Below are 19,750 nucleotides of genomic sequence, written 5' to 3' on the forward strand. Positions count from 1 at the left end.
GTCCTGTGTCCATGCCTTGACAGGTCAGAGCCAAGTCTGGTCCAAGAAGGACCCACCATGGATCAGGGGTATTTCTTGGGTACCAGCATGTCCCTCAAATGTTCGATCAGGTTGGGATCTGGGGTATTTGAAGGCCAGGTCAACACCTTGAGCTCTGTGTCCCATTCCTCGGGTCATTCCTGAGCAGTTTCTGTGGTGTGTCATGGTGCATAGCTGGGGGGGGGCTACTGCCACCGGCAAACACTGTTGCCAAGAGGGGGGGTTACTTTGTCTGCAACGGCATTTGGGTTGGTGGAACACGTCAAGTAGCATCTACATGAATGCCAGGACCAAAGGTCTCCCAGCAGAACATTACACTGTAACAAGATGATTATTTGTTTTGATGTTTTGGCTGATCGGTGTATAATAACATAACTGATAGGGACCATTCTGCTCCCTGACTACTGTGATGTTTAAAGTACTGATAATGCATGTGCATGGTAACTCAGGTAATATTTTTAGTGCCTGACTTTTACATAGTGGTGGAAGAATTCAAATAATTTACTGAAGTAAAAGCAGAAACACCATCTTTTAAAAATACTCCATTACAAGGTTAGTGCACATGTGCTGCTAACTTTGCCATGTGTAATGTATTTTTTGCATATTTCTTACTGTATATGGTGTTGTGCAGCCTGTGCCTGCCATGTTTATTGTGTAAGGCAGAGAAATTGTAAGCTTAGTCACTAAAAAAAATCTAGTAATTGTACTTCATATTGTATTTCAACCATGAAATGTGCACTTACTGTTTTTTAGGCCTCTTATAAAAGGCATCAGCACCGGTTTGTATAGGTTTATAAGGTAGTTATTGTGCATTTCATATTGTATTCTGTCCTGTGCAGTGTGTGCTTACTTACTGTTTTTATTATGTAAGGCTCATGGATTTACTGCAGCCTGCATTTATTTTTTATTTATTGCTTCTACTTGTTATGTGTGGGACAGATGGAAATTAGCATTTCACTAAATCTGGTGCAACCATGTTTCTTTCTTATTCATCTTAAATAATTAATGTGATTGCACACTGTCCTCTTATAAATTGAATTGACTTAACCACTAAACTAAGCTGAACAAATAAAAATCCTGCATTTAAAATGTTACTTGAGTAAAATTATAGAAGTATTCTTAGAAAAATGTACTTTAAGTAACAAAGAAAGTAATCACTATGCAGAATGGCTCCTTTCACAGTGTTACATTGTGATAGAATATCATAGTATTTTGTTTTTAGCACTATTAAATGTATATAACTGTAAGTTTAAGGGTAAAATAAAAGTAGTGGAATGAAAACGTACAATATATCCATCTGAAATGTGATGGAGTAGAGGTATAAACATGGACACACTCAAAAAGTACAAGTAGTATGTCAAAATTGTATTTAATTACATTTCACTCTGCTTGTAAAGGAGTATTTAAACATTATGTTGCTGTTATTGTAACTCAGATTTGATGTGAATAGGATGCGATGTGAATATTTCTTCCATCTTCTCCCTGCAGTGATGTTACCATGATGCCACTGTGTCAAACTTTCCAAAAATAATCCAGCCTTCCTTCCAAGTGTCACACTACAGCTTTGAGAAACGTCAGAAGTATTGCATGAGAACGATTATAAAGTCTCACGATTAACTGCGAGACTTGGAAATCTCTAAAATTTTGGCCGGTCTAAAGAGCGACATCCGATGGGGGGAGCGACACTCGGAGATGCACGGGTCAAGGTAACAAACAAAAACAAAAACACTCTCGCGCTCGGGACACACACACGCTGCAGCACACCTGACGATGAGTGACAGGCCGACACAAGTTGAGTTGCTCGGCACACAGTCTCGTTTCCACTCTGACATCCTCGCACGCGCTCACGCTGATGTTTACCTTGACAGGATGCTTTGCACGAGCTGCGCACTTCGCGAGCGGATTTAACGTGTACACACACACAGTTTGTGTTTGCTTTGTCTCATCAAACTGTCCGCGTGCTGACTTTGTGTGTGCGGGCTGTCCTCTTGTTGTTTTGTGGATTGCACCATGGTGCCGTGATAGGGGCGGAATCTCATGCGCACTTTCTAAAAAATAATATCACGCTCAGTGATGCTGCTGCTGCTGCTGCTGCTGGAGGTGATGCTGCTAATGCAGAGGCAGGCTGCTGAGGATGCGGGGGCAGACACTCCGCAGTTTGACTGACAGGCTTGTTGTTATTAAGCAAAGACGCGTTAATAAAGTGCTGTCAGATTGACACGTTCAGGAACAGATGGAGCAGGCAGCCACACGTGTAACATGCCATAAGGAAAATCCCAAATTCCCACAGCTTCATACAGTGAGGAATAAATCACCAAACTATGCTGCTCTGTTCATACTTAATGGTGGTGTTCCCATGACTTCAGTGTAAAAAATATCTCCTAGCTATTTAACTAAACATTGCCATTGATAATTAAGTCCCAGTGGCATCACACAAGTACTTAACAGTGTCTTAGCTTGTTATTTTTGCTAAAATTGGTCAACTTTGTTGCCATATCAAACTACAAACATTATTAATCACAAATAAACAAGTGCAATCATAAAATGTGATCAGGTTTTGGGCCTTGTCCACTTTTGTGTCAGGATAGGCTGCAGACTGACTTGGCAGAGATGGCTGCCATACTCTTTTTACATGTAGACCACCAGATGGCACAAAAAGTGTCCACGAACGAGGACAACAAGACTATGTTTAAAGTAGAATGAAGCATAAGGTCAAGTAAACCCAAAATGGGATGTCCTCATATGAAGACACAGGGTCTCAGGAGGATATCACAAACTGGATAGTTGCAACAAATCAGATTAACATCTGATGCTGAAGTTAAAGGTCCCTTTTAATTTCAGAATTCAATTTTATTAAAGTTTTCGCGGGGTGGGGGTGGGGGGGGGGTCCTTTTCTAAATAAAGGGTTGTAACATACTTACAATTTGTCATTTTATGCTATTAAAAAAAACTGACTTGACTTCATTTAAACCATTGTTTGTTCAGGGAAAATTGAGCTCTTTTACAGAAGTGTCCTGAGTTCACATTCAATAGGCTAGACGGCTACAGGTTTATAATAGTAATCACAGTAAAGTGATGTAAAAAGTCCATAAAAACAATAAGTAGCAGCAATGCCTATCAAGAATTATAAACAATGATAAAAACAGTAAAAAGACGAAAAAGTTAAATAAGAAGAATAGAGTCTGTATAAAGGACGGCTACAAAACAACAACTAAGACACTTATATAAATTATGACCGTAACAAAGATATCACAAATACTTGTCCACTTTCTTGCAGTACAGCCCCACCCACTAATTTTTTTTGAAAAGCAACAAAAAAGCCCTCTAAATGTTCCATATGGTGAAATACTAATTCTATATAATAAGGTTTTTTTCCTAAAGCTGCCAAATTTCCAGATATTCATCCAAAAAAATAAAAATCAGCCTTCAAATCCAACCACAACTCCTGTTGAGGTCATTAAAGAGTATGCGCCCTCAGCTACAGCTGCTGGGCTTTTGCTGCATATTGCACATAAAATCTGGTGAACAAATTGCACTAAGTTATTTAAAATTTTAGATTATGCAGATGAGATTTTAAATACACTAAGGTGTTATTGAACATTTTGTCTATTTATTTTTTATAAACTTGAGATAAACATTAAATCCTTCATTTTCTACTGTACGACTGTAAGAGAAATTTAATGGGTAATTTAAAACTGCAGTAATCAATACAATCAATATCATTTTATTTAAATGTTCCACGTTATGTTCATTTTACTTGTATTTAAGGCTTCTACTAGAACATGTTTACATGCTGTAATGTTCACTTCATTTTTCTGACTCTTTCTGAAACACTCCATTTTGGCGCCTGTCTCTTTAAGCACCCCTCCCTAAAAAGCCCAGTGTGGTCTGAGGGAAATGACTGTACCAGCACTGTGTATCTTCACAGATAGGCAACAATTTGTGTTCATGTTTACTTCCTGTGAAGTGCAGTGCAAAACATTCCAATACAAAATTCAAAGGGACGATATTTAGAATATTTAGGGTTAAGTTTAAAACGGTCTGTATAGTTGTGACATCACAACTTGACAGAAGTCCTGACGGCTCGTTTAAAGGCACAGTTTCTGAATGCGGACTGTGTGCATTTCTCTGTGGATTGAGTGATTTCATACTTTCGCAGTATTTATGATGCCTGATTTTAATTTTAAAAAGTCATAGAAATCTGACTTTTTACAATATGGCACCTTTAATAGTTTTATATTAATACTGAATTAAATGACTACATGTACTTGAAAAGGCATCACCCTTACTGACAGACCAACAGACAAATATGACTCATCTTTTTGGCCTCTTTTAGCTCATTGTTTTGGATTTGCAGCTCACACACTGAATCTTGTTTCCAGCTCTGACAAGCCCACTGTATGCTACTTGTCCAGCATCATACAGTAATTACATCTGTGCTGTCTGTGAAACAAAGTGAGTTAGCCACAACAGCCTAACAAAGCAATAATATGTCAGAGCCGTCAGCTTTTTTGTTCCTCTTCTGCCTCCTAGTGGCCAAACATGTATTAAAGGCATCATAAAGTACAGTGGTGGAAAAAAGTTTTCGGACACCCTTAAAATTTTACACAATCTCAAATATTATCATGAAATATTTGTGGAAAAATCTTTTTTGTGTTTCAAAAGGTGTGGCTGCATTAGACAGATACAAACAAATACAAATTATATTTTTTTGTTTATTGTTTACAAGAAAAACTAACAAAACTAAATTCTTGACAGTTTCAATATGTCAGTTCTCAACATTGTCGGTATCAAAGTCAACAAATAACAGAGAATGTGTTCAAAACTGAACAAAAAATAAATAAACCATCACATCATCAAATTAATATTTAGTAGTCCTGCCATTGGCACGTAGTAGAGCTCTAATCCTGGCTGGCATGTTTCCCACGAGCCTTTCACACTGTTGAGGGGTAATCTTGTCCCATTCTTCTTGAATTACTGCTTTTAATTCTTCCAAATTCTTTGGTTTATGCTTTGAAACAGACCTTTTGATAATCCACCACAGATTTTCAATGGGTCTCATGTCCGGGGATTGAGCTGGCCACTCTAAGACCTGGATACTGTGCTCCTGCAGCCAAGTTCTGCTGGCCTTGGATGTGTGGCAAGGGGCATTATCTTGTTGAAACATCCAGTTTTTACCTCGACGGAACAGTGCACGCGCAGAAGGGAGCATGTGGGTTTCGAGAATGGTACAATACTTGGTAGAGTTCAATGTGCCATCACAGACAGTGAGATGACCAACACCAGCAGCACTCATGCGTCCCCAAACCATGATACTGCCTCCACCATGCTTGACAGTAGGTACTGTACGTGCTGGAGATAATGCTTCACCTGGCCTTCTGCGTACCCTCACATTAGTAGGAGGAAGATAAAGCTGGAAACTGGACTCATCTGACCACAAAATCTTCTTCCAATTCCTGGCTGTCCAGTTCTTGTGTGCCTGGGCCCAACGACGCCGGGCTAACCTCTGTCTCTCATTGATCAGGGGCTTCTTGATAGCCTTGTAGGACCTTAAGCCATGATCTAAAAGTCGGCCACGTACAGTGCGGGTGGAACACTGGACACCAGTTTGGTTTGACCACTGCTGCTGAAGCTCCTGTGATGTCATTCGGTGGTTTTGCCTGCACGTGCGGATTAGGATGCGGTCATTTCTTGCTGAAGAAACCCTTGGACGCCCAGATCTTGGTTTGTCTTCCAAGCTGTTGGTTCGTCTGTATTTCTGCAGAGTGTATCCAACTGCTGAAGAACTGCATCTGCACTTCCTGGCTATCTGGTGGCAGCTGTACCCTTCCTGGCTGAGAATCTTTATCTTCGGGCATGTTTCCTGCATTAGGTTCCGTGTTTTAGCCATTTTTGTGTCTGAAGAACTTTCAAATGTGCTGGCTTTATGTAGACACAAAGCTTGGCAACAAAAATTGTGTCTTTTAATAAAAAGAACGACCTTCATCACTGGTACCAAAATGACCCAATACTCAAAATTTCTTATGTATTTTTATGGAACCAATCAATTTTAAGTTTTTTTTTTAGGATTTATTTATTATTTTAGCTGTGACTGTACTAAAAGAAATTGCACTTGAAGACCTAAGAGTGATTCTTAATGCAATATTTCACAAATGCATGGGGGGTCCGAAAACTTTTTTCCACCACTGTAAATAATAAGGGTTGTTTTTAAGAGAGTTTTAACAGCAGAGATGTGTGTAAGGGTGTGATATCACAGCAAACAGAAAGTAAAACTACTCTTTAACCGTTTGACAGGAGGCTCATGGTGAGATCCCACCTGCTAAAGCTGTTCAAGCGGCCCGAGATGAGAAGATCAGCACGATGAGTTTGTTTCTGTGTGAAGGTGCAACAACTGAAGCTGACTACAAAAATCATTTTGTTATTTTTTTCTCAACAACATTACTTTCTTAAAGATTTTTTTTGCATTTTATAATAGTAAGGCAGGTGAAGACGTTTCCCTCCCGCTGATGGATGTCTTTGCAGAACAGAGGGCAAGGTGTGTGAGGACAGAAATAGTTAAATGGCATAATAACTTAGGAGTGGTTGAAGATAATCCCTCTGTCTCTGTGATCTCATCACTTCGGTGTTAATAGATGTTACATGGGGGGTGCTTTCAAGGGAGGGATCACTGCGCAGGTTTCTATTATTGTGACATCTCTTGAGATGGCATGCGTATCTAGTGCCAGCCTCGCTTAGCAGGGCAGGGGAGAGCTGGCGGGAGGTTTCAGTTTGATAGATAAACGCTGTGAAGGTTTAGTGAAAGCAAATACACGGTTTGAAAATGCAACGGAGCTGAGTGAATGAGAGGCAGGGTGCACTAACCACTGACTAATTGTGTTTCAAATTGGGTCTTTGAGCGCACAATGGGGAATGGGATTGTTCTGAGCTCCCCACTGAAGCACCCAAGGATGAGAAAGTTGTCAGATTTGTAGGTCAGGCTGCAGGGGCTGTTGTTAGGCAGACTTGCTCACAGCTCGAGATGTCACAGCGGTTTGATACCGGGCTATATCTGGTGATAAGTGTTTGTTTTATCAACAGTACGCTCTTCCCCAGTTCCCTTTTTTTCAGCTTTGATATTGTCATGTTTCTTTTGCAGATGCACTGTCAGACTATTATCCCCTCTGTGTCTAAATGTCCTTCTTGTTCATTTACAGTCGCCTCCCGTTCCTTCTTCCGACAGTGTTTGCTGCTCATTTTCTCTGACATGCCGAGTTAAAATCTTAATTGATTTCACAGTGTTAGAGGGAATTGCAGGAGTGTACCCTAGTCCCATCTGGAGCTTATCAGAGCCTGACCCGGTTTCGGTGAGCTACGTTAGCGTGTAGCTCCACTGGGACCTGTCCCCTCCTCGTGCTGACAAAGGGAAGAAGGCCACAACTGGCCCATCCTCGCCCAGCCTGACACACCCCGGCACAACCTGAGCTGAACATCCTGCCTCACACCGCCTGCTCCAACGAGCTAAAAGTTGCTTACAGTACAATTTCTCCCTTCTTCTCTCATTGTAGGTCACTTGGTCTTCCTTCCTCCATTTTGGAAAGGGCTTCCGGGGATATTTTGCCCTACAAAAAAATAATTATCTTATCTCCCTAATTCCCAATTATTATGCACAGGCTTATTTAAGAAAAAGGATTAGATTTTCTCTCTTTTTTGGTGGCTGCACAAGTGAGCAGGGGGATGAATTTGAATGTGACACTCCTCTCCTCCTCTGCAGTGAAGGGGTCCCACACTTGGATGAACTGGGGGAGGAGAGAGCACAGTGAGGCTGTCATGTAAGCCGTCTCCTCTGGGGCCACCTCTCGGTGCACACTGCTTCCTGCCTCAGGTAGAAGCCTCAGTGTTTCTGCTGCTGAGGCGTCAGGCTGCTCGCTCTCCTCTCCTCTCCCTCCCGCTGAGAAGGCAACAGCTCCACTCTCAGAGCACTGAAATGGAGAAGGTAAGGTGTTTGTTTTTCAGCATTGTTTCCTGATCTTGACACAGCCTGAGATTGTTTATTTTGTGCAGCAGTTTCTGGGTTTGCACTGTTGATCCTGTGATTGAACCCCTTCAGGGCATTTTGGGCCTTTCTGTGTAGAGCTGGCATGCTTCCTATGTTTGTGTTGCTCTCTTTCCACCCTTAGAGACGTGTTTGATGTTAGGGATACCCCTGCTATTGCCTTTGGACAAGGAATTGGGTTTTTAAACTGGATTCTGTCCCGAGGCGCTGTGCTCTGCGCCTAAATTTGTAGGAAGGGTCAACTACAGAGGATGAATTTCCTCTCAGGGATTAATAAGGTATAACTCAAGTGAAAATAGCTGCACTGTGCATCATCTGATAGCTTTCATACTCTTTTATTTTGCTTGTGTTTGAACAAAATTAGATGTAAACACAGTAGTTTCATCAGATCCATCATGTTTTCTGGTTTAGAAATTGCCAAAATCCTGATTTTAACAGATTGTATGTCTTTCCTTTTTAACATTTACATGCATCATAATGTTTAAATCCAGGTGGTTGTAGAATTAAATCAGTATTGAAATGATTTTGCCTGCGTTCAAATGATGCTGGAGCACAGGCTGGGTTTCACTCTCATTCCTCTGAAAGTCTCTGAGGCATTTGCAAGCATAAGAACAAGTAACAACTCTTGGAAGTGTGATTTTGCCCACAGTAAAGCAGCAACACAAATGTTTCTGACATATGCCACCTCGTCTTTTTGTCACATGGGCCTGTGTGTGTGTTAGAGAGTGTGTGTTCACTGTATATTTTTGTGCATCTTTCAGAGCTGCTCAGAGTGCTCAGTGCCGACACTTGCACATAGCTTGTGTACGCTCTGCAACAAGTGGCTGTGTTACCAGTGCACAGATGTGCATCAGCATCAGAGAGCCCCTGCCACTTCCCAGTACGCAGACATGCACCAGCAGCAGAGGGCCAGTGCCAACCAGTGTCCTGACCTGCACCAGAGAGGCTCCAGCTCCCTGCTTCCAACTGGACAAGGCAAGATATTTACACATTACAAGAGTGTGACTCCTCAATTTTCCAGGCCAGTGCGACATATTATCAGTCTGATTCTCTGTCACCACAAAGTGCATTGTGGCTTCTTTGTTTTCTCTCTGTTGTTGTGTTTCATAATCATGTCTCTGTAGGAACGGTTGCAATGAATAATGCATGATAGTGGCGATGGTTGATAATAGTTCTTGGAGATCCCTGTGCTTTATTACACCTCTCTTTAACACGTGGCCCAGATTCTAAACTGCTCGCATGATTTCATTTTTGCTAATATTAGTGTGCTGCTATTTAAAGACCCTCCAGTACGCCTGCCAGCTCTGGTGCCAGCTGCTTGTGCAGGTCTGCATGGCACAAGTTGTCAAATCATAAAGAATAAGTCCTGGACACTTGTATTGTGATGTGGGAGCATTACTGTTTGCTTTGTGTACTTGTGAGAAAAAGCTGTGTGACTGCTCTGACTGACAGGATGTGGTCAGTCAGATCAGGTTGATGCACACACGGGGCGATGCTCAGTTTGTCACCACAGAGAGGTGTGATAATGTGCAGGCAGGAGGGGGGTTGGCTGAGGTGAGCCGGCCAGCAGAGAGCAGTAGGGCTGCGTTCATTAGCCGCATCCAGCTATTGTTAGACAGACGTTCTGTGGGCCAACAGTCTCTACAGTGACCTATTTAGAAATGTGTGAGAGATTGATTTGAGTGTGTGTGGTCGGTGCATCAAAGGCAGATTGGACAGCATTGAAATATTGTTCGCTGACATCTCAACACTCTTGAACACAGTCTCATTGAAACCTCAGCTTGCAGCCTGTTTCCCGCAGCTGTATTATTGTTTTTGTATCAAAGTGCAGCTGGTTTGAAAGGTGCATGTCAATAAAAGTCGTCACGGGTTACTTTTCACCCTCTGTCCCACTTCTCGCACCATGTTTAAGTTTCACAGACTGCTCATACTACAAAAGGCCACATAAACATAAAGACATAACACATGTTTTGAGAGAATAGACTTTTAACCTTTCAGTCGTAGTGGTTATTTTCAAAAAGAAGGCCCAAATAATCCAGGTATAGCAAAGTATACAACTAAAACTATAGTCTCTAAATAACTGGCACTCTAATAAAGCCTTGAATACTCTGTGCCCAAATACATTTCAAGGGTCTACTGATCAAAAATTGTCCACTGTTTCATTGTAGGCAAACCACACCCAAAATGGGGGGTTGGGTGTTAAAATAAATAGTTCAATATTCTGGATAATGTGCTTAAAGGAACACCTTACCCACAAAAATGACCATTTGCAAATCATTCATTCAGTGTTATTATGAAATCATAAAGAAAATGTGCTTTTTCTCGCAAGCCTCCATGGAAAACTGTGAACAACCGTTCGCAAACTCTCGCACAGCGTAATCAAAGGCTCACTTATCCAGTCGTATGCGCAGTGCTCCACAAACACATGCATTCTCACAAAAGAAACTTGGTATTGACTTCAAAGAGAGCACAGCTAAGTTTCACTTTCAGTTCAGTATTCAATAGTAAAGTTTAACCAACCCTGATTATTTACTTTATAGTGCTTTTAATATATGTTTGGCCACTAGGAGGCAGAAGAGGAACAAAAAAGCTGACAGCTCTGACATATTATTGCTTTGTTAAGTTGTTGTGGTTAACTCAGGTTGTTACACAGACAGCACAGATGTAATTACTGTATGATGCTGGACAAGTAGCATACAGTGGGTTTATCAGAGCTGGAAACGAGATTACTGAACATACGACTGGATACATGAGACTTGGATTATACTGCCCAAGTTGTGTGAGAGTTTGTAAACAGATGGGGATAAACAGCTCCATCCAATGGTTACAAATCCGCCTACAAGCACCTCTTGAAACATCATGTTTGTAGGATGTAAATGGGGATTTGTAGGTTTGGCTGGGAACTATGTTGAGACATCAGTAAAAGTTTTTATTCCTACATACACAAATCAATTTATGTACTTATTAATATTATTTTTAGGGCTGTCAAGTGGTTAAAAAAAATAGTCTAATTAATGACATGCTCTGTGATTAATTAATCGAAAATAATCTTCTAATCGAAACTTTTGCTGCGACAGTATTTTAAAAATTTCTACCACCAAAACTGGTCTGCAGTCTATTGCAATCCATTTTGCATGGGAGTTAGTTAGTCACCTGGTCAACTGTGGCTTGACGAGACTGGCTGCTAGCGCTAGCATCAAAAGCTGTGCTAGCTCGGACTCTGGGTTTGCTGCTAAATGCTTTGCTCTGAGGTGATATTTCAGGCTTTAAGTATTCAGAAGGTATGAAAATTCCGTTACTGCAGAATTTGCAGAGAACGGTGCTCCTATCAACAGTTCCATCTGGACGTTTTTTAAATGTAAATGTTCTGTTCACCATCATGTGACAAAGCCACTGTGGCCTTCAATGACGCACCGGGTCAAAGGGCACCACAGAACTTAAATAATCAGCTTTAAAATTTTTAACATGTTATTTTGACAGCCCTTGTTATTTTTTGACATATGTCTCATGTTTGCTATTTGTGTTGATTATAATGTTCAATTTATGTTTTTAAATGTGAACCCTACAAAGTATGGCTGTGCTTCAGGGCATGTACCCCTTCATCAACACCACCCGTCAGGTTCCAAATATGTTCATTTTTACAATATTTTACAATATTGTGACAGTATTTTTTCAAACAATTAAATTCTTAACATTAAGGGTTAGTTTGGTCAGGTTTGCATTTGTACTTTCGTTAGCAGAAGCTGGATGTTCAGCTAACTATTTCGCCTACATATTCATTACTTTCAGTAAACTCTTCCAATCATTTATACATTAATTTTAGTTAGCTAATTATTTAAACTGTATATTCATTATTTTTAGCTACTTTTAAATATTCAGACGTGGCTTTTATTGAACTATTTAGACTTCTCTGCTCACTTGCTAACTACTTCTCATACACACTCAATATGTCTATATATCTATATCTATATATCTATATGGATATACTATTTTTTTTAATTTTCTAATCAAATTGTTTGTTTTTTTTAATCAGTAGAAGTACCCCACAGTATTTCCATACACCCTGTGTGCCCCTGGTTGGAAATCACTGCTCTGAGGCACAGCTAACAAACCTCTAAAGCGCACTGATTAACATGTTATATTTTAATTTGTGTAAAACCAAAGATTATGTGCTGGACTATTTCTTGGCCAAAATATAGTCCAGCATTATAACAAATAACCCCCCATTACTGCACAACCTTTTACTTTTAAACCATCAGTCAAAAAATAAACAATTCAACTTGTTTATGCTGTAAAAATGAGATCCAGTGTATTTTACAGAACCAGTGCTTTGACAACACATTGAGTAGGGGTGTAAATCACAAGTTTTCATCACAATACAATATTATATCGATTGTTTGGACAAATATATGATATTTGCTGATATCACAAAGTCTGCCATGATGCAATTTCGATTGGATTTAATTCAGGGGGCCAGGATGGGTAAAAATCCTCATTGTCTTTTCATGGCTGCTTAGAATTATCTGCCGAACACATGCTGCTAGCACTGTTTGTAAGTTTATAAACGAGGCGTGCTTGGTGGGAAATGCTGACAGAGATGTGTCATGAGAATTTAAAAAAAAAGGTGTACCTTAAAGATGAAGATGTGTATCAGTGTTTTAATTTTGCATCAGTGGTATCGGACTGTTGATCACTGAATCAATATATCAGTCCGGATTGACATATCATTACATCTTTAATTGATAGGCTCCAGTTATGTGACTTTTATCATATTTGAATTTGTTGGCTCACTTTAAATCACTCTGGTTAAGATGACTTTTAGCTTGCACTTATATAGTTGTATTTATATTCATTTCAATCCATTTGTCCTGTTGTAAGTAATAAATAAACTGTGCAAGTGCTGATATTCAAACCAACTGTGCGATTAATCAAACATATTCTAACTTATTCATCCATTCATTCATTTTCTGTAACTTATCAAATTAAATGAAGTTCCTCTAATAAATGTATTTGCTGACTTTTAAGTTATTAGAACTGCTGATGTTTGTCCTCTCCAAATACTTCCAACACTATGCACAAACACACACACTCCTCTAGCTGTTTGTGTAAATTGTTTGTCGACTGTTGCTGATGCTCCACGCTCTCCTCTCCCCCTCCTCCGCCCTCCTCCGTCTGTCTTTTAGGCCCGGGGTCGTATCCTTGCTCCCTCCTCATGTGCCACTCTCACAGACAGGAGCCCTTGGAGCTGTTTTGTGAGTCATGTGACCTTCTGTGCTGTAGCAGCTGTCACCTGTCCTCCCACAAAAACCACAGGTCAGTCCTCAGATACACAGCACAAGGACACTGCAGAGCAGGGCTAACCGCAGGTTAAAAACTTCCTCCGAGCAACAACAACTCTCTTTAACTGCCTTGTCACTTTTATCATGTGCATCTGCATACACTACCCTTGGCTCGCTTAATACCTATTAAGTATTCATACGCTTTTGTTTGCTGTGATGTTGCGGTACAGTAGCAGCGTCTAAGGTCACCTGCATAATGTCTGGTCCCCGGGGATAACAATTTTAACTCTGGTGTTCTTCATGCCCAAAGAATAAATTAGTGCTGTGATCTCTCATGTGTTCAGGGTGGTGCAGATTGGGAAGGCCCTACAGGACCAGCGGTGGCTGTTTGAGAGCCTGATGGTGCAGGTGGATGAGAGGAGGTCTGCAGTGGAGAACAGTGCGAAGCAGATAGAGGACAGGTGTGTGCATGCCGTAATCATAGTCTGATGTGTGAGCAGCTTCTGCCACAAATGCTCAATAATTTGCGTGAAATATAGCAAGCTAATGCATAAATTAATGTCTGGAATGCTGCTCACTTCGTCTGCATTTGGCATTTTTTTTTCTCAGACGTTTATTTTCTCCTTTCTGTCTCCACAGACTTCATGGAGTAAAGATTGCACACAGGAAGGCAGAGAACCAGATTAAAATGGCAAAGATGATTATGATGAACGAGCTTAACAAACGAGCCAACCTATTAATAGAGCAACTGGAGGTAATTACTTTTTCTTTCTCTTTCCTTCTTATCGCCCAGCCAGCCGTGAATCTACACGCAAAGAATCAGTAACCGCCGTGATGTAATCAGTCCTGAAAGCAAGCAAACGAGAACCCATAATAATCTGTCAAAGCTGCTTAAGACAACATCTCAGGAGCTACATCTGTCCAAAAAAAGAGCTTTGATTTAGCCCACACTTCAGCTATGACTCTCTGTGTACCAGTAATCACTGGATGCAAGTTCATGTTGTTTTTTTTGCTAACAGAAAATCTCCGAAGACTTCCAGCAGCGTCTGGAGGACCAGCTGCAGGGGGCAATAGAGATATGTGGCCAGCTGGACCACGTTCAGAAGTTCATCACCTGGGCTACGACCCACCACTGCAGAGGCCCGGTGCTTTTCAGCAGAGCTCTGGTACGCTGGCAGGACACTCAACAGACTGTCTTATTTGTAACACACACAGTCCTGTGAGGAACCACTAATTAATCTCTGATGCCTCTTTTATTTCTTTGTATTTAAAGGGGAACTCCACCGAATCTACACCTACAGTTCAGTAGTCATAGGCAGTGTTGGGCAGGTCACTTTTGACATGTAACAGGTCACAGATGACTAATTATCCTGTTAAAAATGTCATAGATAATACAACTGTTTTAATCACTTAAACAAAGTAACGTAACTTATTACGTTTGATTACTTTTTAATTACTTTTCTAACAAATGTTTTAAAGTTAGGGTCGTCCTGAATATCAGCTTTTGGGCTTTGAAGCTTTAGTGAGAAGTATTTGAAGCTTCACTGGGCAGGCCGGGTAAAAGACAAGTACATGAGTCAGACTTGTTTTAAACATGAGTTTTCAGTCGATGCCCCTAAAATAACGTGACAGTTAGCCACTTTGTTTTTTGTACGTCATTTGCCAAGCTTGTTGTAGATTTGTGATACATATCAGTTTACTTTGGCATATCTGTCGGACTTTGAATCTATTGTAGTCACCTGACTTTTTCAACATCGTGCTAGCGCATCGCGTGTGGTCAAACGGTCCCAGTTTCAGTCTTGCTGGAATGCTGGTGACTGACGATAGGTGAAAGCGAGTCAAAGTCACAAAACTAACACTTTAAGTTAGTTTTAGTTTTAGTTTTATATGTACTTGTCTGAGAATAACTAATAATAATCAATGTTATTGCATAATGAATAATGTTGGATACTGTTTCATACTTTATGAGCAACGTGGGATTTTGGGGGTAATGCATATAAATCTATATATCTATATCTATATCTACTGTAAAACTTCAATCAGTGGCTCAGGGTATTTGCTTAAACCACTGGACTCAATGGGCTTATATTTTTTTGGACAGGCCTTATATTCATTTCACACTAGATGAGAAATACAATCAAATTGGTTATTTGAACCCATATGAATATTACTTGTATAAGAATTAGGCTTCAGATAACATACTAATTATGTGTTATGACACTTTTTTCACGGCACCCAGCATAGCAACACAACACTACTTTATCCTGTTAAAACAATATTAGTAACTGGAATTCATTTTATGAAAAACACTTTTGATTATTTTGATCGATGGATCCATACGAAGGAATATAAATAACTTACTGGTTAATTGAGGACACATATTCTGACTTTATGACAGCTTCAGAAAAAGGGAGTCACCACTTGTTCTTTCATCATGCCAGTAAATCTGAATGAATTACGGTCTTCTCTGGTGCTCATGGTTTCAGTAAAATGAAATGAACCAAGGTAATAATGTGTCGCATCTCCATAGAGACAAAAGTTCAAACATTTCTGTTTGTATGCATGATCTAAACAGCTAACTAACATTAGCTCAGTGGGTAGTGAACAATGTGGTTTTATACATCCAAAGAACTTACATTAAAATGATCTGCTTGGCAACCAGAGGAGACGTCTAATCAAGACAGGGTTTATTTGTCAAAATGTGTAGCTACACCAGACGAATGAAAAAGACTGGGCCTATAATTGGGACTAGGCTTTTCATTAAAGCTTTACAGTATATCTATATCTTTATCTATATCTATATTTTAAAAAAACAAACTATTTGAATACTGATTTGAACATTAATTACCATGGCAGCAATTAAAGCTTTGAAGCTTTTGAGTCAGTCCTATTTAAAATGGACAATACATTTAAAAAGTCCTAAAAATTTAAGTGCATAAGTGCTGCACTTAAATTTCTCCCAACGGTTTTGCTGACCTGCCTTGTCTGTAAATATGCCAAAAGAAGACATCCATGCACAGTGAAAACAGAATCAATGTTGTTTTATACATATATAATAGGCTTTTTAACAAGAAGTATATATTAAGGATGTAGCCCCAATGTAATCACCAACATTTTGACTCATAATTTAACTACAGTTTTTTTTTGTCAGTAACTGTAACCGATTACAGTTACATTTATCTTAGAATTTAATTACGTAACTCTGTGACATGTAACTAGTTACTCCCCAAAACTGGTCACACAAAGCACTACTCAGCTTGTAAAAGCAGATGTAAAATGTCCCCTGAGTTTCTAGAGGGCTTGGAAACTACACATTTTAAAGAAAAGGCCTGAGTTATGAACTGTGAGCATGGCGTCTGAAAGATGGAGGCATTTACCAGGCAGGGCGGGTATATTAAGAGACAACTTGTATGATTAAAGTCGAGATATCTTGGTGAGATATCATCTCAAGTTTGATGGTTATTTTGTACATCTCTTGTGACACCTGTAACTTTATGGAATTGCAATACTGAATTATTTGCATCTCTATCAACCTAAAGTTAAATTCAAGTTTGGTGCTTTTTTGTGTAGGATGTAACTCCAGCACTCTAGCATTATCCAAAAGTGTTTTTTATGCGCACCTTTACTTTTTGTGATTGTTACCATGGAAATCACCAGCAGTGTTGCAGGAATCATTTTGTTTTTCATTAACAGAATGAATATTCTTCTGTCAGATTTCTCTCCAGATGCAGCAACTGCTTGAGTCGTCGGTCCACTCAGACTCTTGGAGTCCTGTCAAGATCAAATTCAACTGGGATGCAAGTTACTGGACGAAGCAGATTTCCTCTCTCGGTAAAACGAGTGTTATTAAATTGAGATACAGTGCTTGTGTTACAGTCAAAGTTTCATTATTCAGGATGAGGTTTAAACTGAAATAAGCTCACAATAAAAATGTGAATGCATTAGAATAAAATGACATCTTCTGCATGAAAGTATTGCTTGTGTGACACATTACATCAATCTCTGAGCAGAGCTCTTAGTGTGACTGTGTTTCTCTGCAGGCCAGCTGACTGTTGAAGGGGGAAACTGCACTTATCCTCAGGGCTTGGCCTGCTCCAGTATCCTGAGGCCTCAGCCCATCACCTGCTTGGCTTTGCCATCCGTGTGTCACAGAGGACGAGAACCAGGCTGTGGGTACCAGAACTGCTGCGAGCCCCAGATGTGTTGCCTCCATGGCATTCCCCCTCAGCCTGATCTGTCCACTTTGGAGAAAAGCCAGCTGGAGGCAACTCTTTATAACTCCAGCTGTGTTCAGCCTGCCCTTATCTCTGCCTCCTTGCACCAGAGCCAACAGCTCCAGAGGTGCTGGGACCCAGACAGCTCATCGCAGTGTCCTCCTCCTTCATCACCTGCCCCAGTCATGGGGCCCATCCAGCTCAACTGCAGCAGAGGATCTACATCCCAGCCTCAAGCTGCTGCTGCAGCTGCGTCTCAGCCCCAGGCTCCAACTAAATCTTATCTCTATCGCCAACACCAGAGAGAAGTTCTTCCAGACAGTCAAGCTCAGCCAAGCGCAGATAGCAGCGGGCCAGACCAGCGTCAGGGGAAGCTGCCGCAGGATCTCAGCCACACAGCTGTGGATAGAGATGTGATGACTGAGGAGAACTGGGAGGAGAGGTGCAGAGTGGAGGAGGCTCGTGGACAAACAGCAGCGGCTGAAAGCAGAGAGTTGCTGGATGTGGAGCTGCAGCAGGACAGAAGGGAGCAGAGTCCTGTCCAGCAGCAGCAGCAGCAGCTCCATGTGTCTCCTGCAGCAGAGCTGAGAAAAGAGCTGCAGAGGAACAGACCTGCGCTGATCCACAGAGACCACAGAGATGGCAGGGTGAGAGATTAAGTTTACTATTGACCCTGACCCTGACTGATACTGGATATCACAATCAGTGGTGTAGCTGAGAGTATACAGGGTACACCTCTGTCTTGTTTGATTTCAGTTAAAGTAGTCAAAGTCATTGGAATATAAAGGAGAGTATACCCACTTCCTCCTCAGTAACCTACCCATCTACCTAGTAGACATCCACCTCATCGACATGCACTGAAACAACAGTGAAGTCTGCTTAGAATGAAAGTAATACACTAAATACCTAAAAATATAATTAGCCGTTTACATTGTCTTACCACAAGCTCCACTCAGTAGCTGCTCTGGGGCTTTTGATCATATGTCACAACTGAACTGACTCAACTTAAGCATCAATTGAGGTGTACTTACGCACAAGTTGCGCCTATTTATGATAAACTGTGTGAGCAAATCTATTTTAAATGTTCATATTTTAAAGCTGAAGGATGTAACACATATTAAATACAAAAACACATTTGTCTTGAATCAAGAAAAACTTTGCGTGAAAGTGCGGCCTGTAAAATATTTGAAACATTTTCTGTCATTGACCGTCATAGCAATATATTTGCGATTAGCCAATACTGGTCTGTAATGTTATTTCATGAAGCGATAAAAGCAACATAGTTGTGAGTCTTGTTAAAAAGATTGAGCGTATTTGTTTATCAGCATCAACAGCTACTGTGAGATCAAAGCGAAGCGTGCGGTGGGATTTTGTGCACCTCAGTGTTCGGTTACTCGTTTCACACGTGGTTCTGCAAAGTTTCTATGGCCTCAAACAAATTTGAACCCAATTCTCAACTCATGACATGGTGAACCACACAGCGCTGTTTATACACACTTCTCAAAAACCACAGTGTATCAGTCAGAGTCAGGCCCATTTCCTATAAAACACAGATGTTCAAACACTTGCTCAGACAAACAAAGAACAAAAGACAAAGGCAACAAAGCCATTATAAGAAAGAAGCATCATGTAGTGACATTAAGTCAAATCAAAAGCCAACAGGAAAACGTTTCACATATGGGAAGTGGTGAGTGTATATTTCTGAAAGTGAGTGTTGAATTTGAGGCAGCACTCAGTTTTAATTAATATCTGTAAACGACTGAAACTAAAAGAGTGCTTTATTTTAATGCCAGAATGATCACTTCCCGCAGCTGACAGCTAGCCTGAAAACAGATGGTGCAACAGAAATGTGCTCCTGCCTTCATGAAGAAAGGATGATGGGGAAACAAAGAGCTGCTCTGACAATTAAAGCTGAGCTCTTCGTAGCAGTGCATCCCCAAAACCAGCAGAGCACTGTTCAGCACAACCACACTTGATGCCAGAGGTTTGAGCAGCCACGTAATCACCTCTCAGGGTGCATGTTTACGAACACAAAGATGTATTATTTTCGCGTTCTGAAGTCACGGAGCATCTGAAAAAACGACATAAAACCACTTGGGCGCAGTCATTTATGTACTTAACCTGTCATTAATGAGTCGCTTAGGGAATAGAGGGAACTGCCAGTTTGATTTCAGTTCTGGTTTGCA

At 40.6% G+C, this 19,750-nt stretch overlaps 1 protein-coding gene across 1 annotated transcript in view; it reads left to right on the forward strand.

Moving 5' to 3' along the window:
• The first annotated feature begins 1,677 nt into the window (after positions 1-1,677).
• The window catches only part of trim66 (tripartite motif containing 66), a 28,974-nt gene continuing 10,901 nt past the window's right edge, over positions 1,678-19,750 (forward strand). The window contains exons 1-9 of the mRNA XM_049604515.1: positions 1,678-1,745; positions 7,790-8,011; positions 8,833-9,046; positions 13,255-13,384; positions 13,695-13,811; positions 13,990-14,104; positions 14,370-14,516; positions 17,064-17,181; positions 17,391-18,211. Coding sequence (XP_049460472.1) covers positions 8,003-8,011; positions 8,833-9,046; positions 13,255-13,384; positions 13,695-13,811; positions 13,990-14,104; positions 14,370-14,516; positions 17,064-17,181; positions 17,391-18,211 — 1,671 coding nt within the window. The 5' untranslated portion in view covers positions 1,678-1,745; positions 7,790-8,002. The remainder of the gene's footprint in view (positions 1,746-7,789; positions 8,012-8,832; positions 9,047-13,254; positions 13,385-13,694; positions 13,812-13,989; positions 14,105-14,369; positions 14,517-17,063; positions 17,182-17,390; positions 18,212-19,750) is intronic.

This window comes from Epinephelus fuscoguttatus, linkage group LG2, assembly GCF_011397635.1.
Source record: "Epinephelus fuscoguttatus linkage group LG2, E.fuscoguttatus.final_Chr_v1".
NCBI classification, from domain to species: Eukaryota; Metazoa; Chordata; class Actinopteri; order Perciformes; family Serranidae; genus Epinephelus; species Epinephelus fuscoguttatus.